This window comes from Orycteropus afer, unplaced genomic scaffold, assembly GCF_000298275.1.
Source record: "Orycteropus afer afer isolate SDZICR_OR568_19922 unplaced genomic scaffold, OryAfe1.0 scaffold00056, whole genome shotgun sequence".
NCBI lineage: Eukaryota > Metazoa > Chordata > Mammalia > Tubulidentata > Orycteropodidae > Orycteropus > Orycteropus afer.
Window position 1 is genome coordinate 1,889,081 of NW_006921643.1, and position 6,404 is coordinate 1,895,484.

Consider the following 6,404-nt stretch of genomic DNA (forward strand, 5'->3'; position numbering starts at 1 on the left):
ATCCTACTTCCGTAGTGATACTGCCTCGGAAACCCAAGGAGGGGTCGCTATGAGTCGGGGCCGACTCGACGGCACATAACAACAACAACAAGCTGTGACTACATGGCTTTTTCACCTCTATGTTTCCAGATCAAGACCTATGTAGGTGCTCAGGAAATGTGAGCCTAAATATTTCATTAGCAAGACTACGGTCTTGTCTGGTGATTCTGGGTTCTCACCTGTCATTAGGAATGAAAATATGACCAGGGGCCACTGCCTGCTGGACAGTACTGGAGTTGGCATGGGAAAAGGATGGGCAGGACACCTCTGTGCACCTCCTTCTCTAGACATGAGCCCCAAGGACACATCATTTTCTTGGAGGTCTCTTCTACAAGGGAACTGAGTCAGGTTAAGCACAAACTTTTAGAATTCATTTTAAAAAAATTAGGAAAGGTTGGACAGGATCTCTAGAAAAGCTTGGGAGGAGGGAAAAATGCATGAGTAGCTACTTCTCCAAAATAACTCATTCAGCTTGAACTAACAGCTTCTCAGTCAGGGTAGTGTTGGCACAGGTCTGCCAAGGGCTTCCACTTCTTCCCCTTCTCCACCACTATCAGTCAACCCCAATGAGTTATAGTACTTGCAAGTTTCAAGGCCAAATGAGTGTTAATGAAACATCCTCTCCTGGAAGTGTTTACCCTGAGAGGCTTGGTTTTTAATAAGCCCTTTTTATTTTAAATAAATAAATAAAATACAACAGATCTTATGCCCATTGCCTCTGACCTCCTTCTCCAGATCTAAATCTCACTTTGCCATAGTAACCCAGGAACAATTTCTGATGTCTTTGTTAAGTTTTGGTTGTAGACCCCTTACTGAGGTTGTGACTAGAGAGGTCTCTAAGGTCCCTTGAACTTTCTCTGAAATCCAGGCCCCACATCCTAGCCTCCCTCACTGTGGAAATGAGAGTAAGCTAGAGATCAGACACCCACCTCCACCTCAAGACACTGTAAGGTTTCCATCAGGACAGAGTAAGGTTTGACTCTGACACTAAGCTCATGCAGTTTCCGTCCCAAGGCTTAAAGGACCTTTTCTGTAGGAAGGATATGTGGCCACCAGGTGGCAGTAGTGTCATCCAAAACATAAAATGTAGAGCAGCTACCAAGACCTAAAGTGTATCTCTCAGCACCTGAAAAGAGGGCTGAGATACAGAAATTTAGAGAACATTTTACTGACCCCTGAGGCCTGTGGTCAACAGTGTCATGAACTAAAGACTTTAAGTACCAGTGAGGAAACTATATCTCCCACTGTTATCAATACTAGCAGTAGTCACAAAATAGTTGCAGTATCAGCTAAGACGCACTGAACTCTATTGAAGGTTTTACTTTGACGACTTTATTTTATCCTCACACAACTCTGTAAAGGCAGGTGCTATTTTTATCAGGTGAGAAAACTGAGGCATAGAAAGGTTAAGTATTTGTTTAGTATGATATGGCTGGGAAGTGACAAAGCCTACTCTCTAATCCTTGCATCATACCTCCCTATCCTTCCAGAGCCTCCTTGTGGACAGCTGAGGGCTGGCCTACTGCCTCAGTATTTTGTTTCATTCATACCCCAAGGATTATCCTCTGCTTCCCTGTAAGAGTATCTAATACCATTAACTACACCAAATCAATCATGTAATGGGTGAAGTGAACAAAGGTTATAAAAGGTGACAGCTTAATGGAAGTATTTGCTATAGATCCAGACGTGGATTTGAATCCAGATCTGCCTCTTACTATCCCCATACTTCCATAAGCCTTAAGGCCCAGATTTGTTAAAAAGAGTTATAAACTTTGCCTCACGGGGCTATTATGAAGATTAAATGAGAAAACATGTGACATCATAGGAACACCCCATAATTCTTGATTTTGCTTTCCTTTCTCAGGGGAAGTAGAAGCAGTATATATTCCAGGCACCTGTAAGGAACTGGATTTTACAGTCCCGACTTGGGCTCCAAGTTGCCTAAAACTAAGCAAAAAGGGAACAGAGAAACATTATGCAAATGACCTTCCTTGCTTTGGCCCATTAGAATAAGAGCAGGTAACTTTCATTGCACATTTGATATACTAGACTTCATGCTGAATACTTGACTTGCATACTTACCTTCTTTGGTCCCACAACAACCCTGCTGGGCTGTATAATAATATCCATTCTATGGAAGAAGAAACTGAAGCTTGAAAATGTTAAATAAGAACTCACAGCTATGAAGCAGTAGAACAGAGACTCAAACTTAACTGTTTTATTTTCAAACCTTTGTTATTAAACCACCACATCTCAGACTTAACCCAGTAGGCTGGTACCCTCAACCCATACCAAAGTATTCATAAAATTCCTCAACCACTCCACAGAACTAGGGCTGCCCAGTGCTATTCCTAAAGAGCCCTGGATCAACAGCGAAGTGCCTGGATCTTCACACAGCACTCACCTGGACCAGGTAATCCCTAGGTAAGAGAGGGAGACGAACGTGTTCCATCAGCTTTGCCATGTGCTCTAAACGGGTTTCTTTCTCATAATTGATCCAGGAAATCACAGCTTCAAACACCTATGGAGAAAAATAACACAAGTAACTTCAGCAGAAATCAAAGTTTTCAAGCAACCTCCTCAACCTATAAAAAAGTAAGAAAACAAACAAAAGCTGCAAGTCACTCACAAAGGTGTTTAAACCTAAAGTTCAATATTTTAAAATAAATTTGTTTATCAATTGGTCTCAGAGCATGATCAAACATACATACACACAAATTTTATGACAAGCCTGCTATCCAAAAGATAAAGTCATCATAGATCATTGCAAAATAAGAAACATTTCCAATCATTATTTAAAGATAGAAATACAGATCAGTGACCGTGAACCAAATTTCATAAAGACTGCTCAAGAGAATCGGAAGTCCTGGTTATAGTGTCCCCCATTTCATAATTTATCTTACACATGATTAATGCAGAATAAAAAACAGTAAGAGAATCTGTCCCAAAGTTGAATAAAGATAAATGTAACACTGAATGACAGACAATGGCAAACATTTCACCTTGCATATAACTTCTCCTTTGAGAAGAGATTCCATTTCTATACAAATCAAAACTGAAGGACTTGGAACCAAAACGGAGGAACTGAGGTTTGGATGTCCACTTTGCTCAATGGTAAGTCCAAATTAAAATTCTGTACTACCATTTATACATGAACAGATAAAATTTAGTATTAGCAAGGCTGTGGGGAAATCAGCACTGTTTGTGGAAACTTAAGTAATACAGTTTTTTAAAAAGGAATAGGAGAACTAGGACGGCTAAGATTAAAAAAAAAATGTAAAATAAAATAACAAATATTGGTGAGGATGTGGGGATATTGGAATGCTTATCCATTGCTGGTAACAATGCAAAACTATACAGCCTCATGGCAAACAGTGTGGTGGCTCCTCCCAACACCAAAATAGAACTGGCATATGACTCAGCAATTCCACTGTTAAGTATATACCCAATTGATCTGAAAGCAGCAACTCAAATAGACATATGTACACCAATGCTCATTGCAGCACTATTCACAAGAGCCAAACAGTGGAAACAATCTAAATGTCCATCAACAGATGAATGGATGAACAAAATGTTGTACATACATAAAATGGAATACTACACAACCAAGAAGAAAAACAAAGTCTTGATACGTGCTGCAGTATGAGTGGAGTATGAAGACATTAAGCTGAGTGAAATAAGTCAAACACAAAAGGGCAAATATTATATGACCATTTATATGAAAAGACAAGAACAGACAAATGTACAGAGACTAACATATGGACGTGGTTATCAGGAGAAGGGGGGAGAGGCAAAGGAGGGGTTATTGCTTAGGGATCACTGAGTTTCAGTTTCTGGTAACAGAAAAATCACATTGATTAACATCAAGGATGCACAGCTGATTAATGTAACTGCTGCCAGTAAGTTGTACACTTGTGAAAAGGAACTAGAAAAGTTGTATAATGGATAATTTACAACAACAACAAAAAGAATACTGCTAAGGCTACTTATATACAATCAAACACCTCATTGGATTTGGTTCTTTGGTTTGGAGGTTTAGGGTCAGTTTCATTAGACACCCCAGTTAACTGGCCTATCATGTTTATTCTACCTCTTAGTTCATTGCAGAGTATCTGGGGTCTTAAAAACTTGCAAGCAGCCATCCAAGGTGCAATTGGTCTCTATTTGCATGGAGTGACAGAGGAAGAGAGAGAGAGAGTCAGGAATAAGAGGAGGAAATTGAATGTGTGGCTAATTGCCTACTGTATCATGAAACCAGAAGAATTTGGTGGGGCCTAGCTACCACTACTGAATATTTTGATCAAAGATTCTACAGAAGCATCCTGATCAAAAGAAGGGAAATGCAGAACAGAATTTCAAATTCTCAAGGAGTCCAGAATTTCTGAAGCCATGAAGGCTGGATGAACCCCAAAACCTCTTACCCTGAGATCGTTTTTAAGCCTTAAACCTTAAACCGAAAATATCCCCTGAACTCTTAAAAAAAAAAAAAAACCAAACCCACTGCCACTGAGACGATTCTGACTCATAGCGACCCTCTTTGGGTCTCTGAGACAGTAAATCTTTACAGAAGTAGATTGCCCAGTCTTCCTTCCACGGAAGTCTCCTTAAGACCAAGCAATAGTTTTAGCTTAACTAGAAAAGAATGTCTGCTTTGAGCATTGTGCTCTTTTAAGAAGTATCCATATGGGATCAAATTGACAACAGCAACTCCAAAGATTAGGTAGGAAACTTAGGGGCAGTAAGTTTATGTTATGAGGCAGGAACAACTCAGAAAAGGAGGGTGACAATAGTTGCACAACTTAATATGATCAAGGTCATTGAACTGTACATGTAGAATTTGTTGAACTGGCATAATGTTCTGTGTATGTTCTCAACAACAACAAAAGTAAAATAGATTAATAAAATTATTTTTTTAACAAAAAGTAGAAGAATTTGACAATATTAATAAAAAATTTAAACGTGTAGGCCCTTTGGCCTAGCAATATCAATTCAAGGGCTCTGGCTTACAAAAATACTCATGTAAGTGTGCAAGGAAGGGATCAACAAGGATATAACCTAAAGCTCATGAATGGGAAAACTATTAAATAAATAGTATCCATACCATGAGATATTTGCACCTGTTCAAGACAACTTTAGGAAAAAAACCTCATGCCAGAAAACAAGAAAGTGCTCAAAGATTAAAAGGAACATGTCAAAAGGACACAGAGCCAACTTGAAGGGGTTTTCATTGCCAAACGTTGGGCCAATTTAAACATCAAAAAAATAATGAAGAAATCATTCAGCTCCATTTCTTGTGGGTAGGGGGATTTAAGAAAAGAAATTTAAAGGGAAAGGGCACAAAGGAAATTTCTTTGATAATGGATATAGTCTATGTCTTAACAGGGATGCAGAGCATATGGACATATCTGTCAGAACTAATCCAACTGTACACTTCATGTCTGTACATTTCACTGTGTGTAAATATTTTGGGGAACCATAGATCCAATAAGGGGTCTAATATCCAAAACACATAAAAACTTCTACAACTTAAAAACAGTAAGACAACCAACCCAATTAAGAATTGGGCAAAGTCATGTTCATTGCAGCACTATTTACAATAGCCAAAAGATGGAAACAACCTAGGTGTCCATCAACTAAAGAATGGATAACCAAACTATGGTACACACAATGGAATACTATGCAACCTTAAAGAATAACGTACAATCTACAAAACACTGCATAATGTGGATGAACTTGGAGGACATTATGCTGAGCAAAATAAGTCAATTGCAGAAGGACAAATATTGTATTAGTCCATTATTATAAAAAGTCAAGGAATGGTTTATATATAGAAGGAAATTTTCTCTGTTGGTTACCAGGGGTGGGAGCAGAAGGGAGAGAACACTGTTACATAGGTAGAGACAAGTATTGATTTGGGTGAAGAGAAGGGCAATGTACCAAATGTGAGTGATCAACATGGTGGCATTGAGGAAGAGGAAATCATAGAGAGGTACATGGGAGGTACAGACAACAAAGATGAACCCTTTTGCACATACAGTACTGCATCGTCAATGTAGGCAAACATGGATATACGGGTGCATAGGTGGGTGGACAGGCAGAACTATTAGGTATGTCTATGCAGCCCAAGACCATGTATAGGGTTGGCAGACAATGTTCTACAAGTGTATTTGTATGTTCTGTAAGAATTCCCAGGTGTATAGTAGAGCTGACAAGGGACAAGTTTGTCGTCACTTCTTGGCCACAGCCAGCTACCCAAAGTGAGTAGTTGGACCTGTGGGCTCGGGACCATAGTCGCAGGGGACATCAAGCTCAATTGGCATAATATACTACACAAAACATTGTTCCACCTCCTACTTTGGTGAGTA

The 6,404-nt window shown here is 39.3% G+C and overlaps 1 protein-coding gene across 1 annotated transcript in view; it reads right to left on the reverse strand.

The window, feature by feature from the left end:
- KLHL3 (kelch like family member 3) overlaps positions 1 to 6,404 on the reverse strand; it is a 164,462-nt gene that overhangs the window by 51,702 nt on the left and 106,356 nt on the right. The window contains exon 6 of the mRNA XM_007938933.2: positions 2,444 to 2,560. Within this exon, the coding sequence (XP_007937124.1) occupies positions 2,444 to 2,560 (117 nt within the window). The remainder of the gene's footprint in view (positions 1 to 2,443; positions 2,561 to 6,404) is intronic.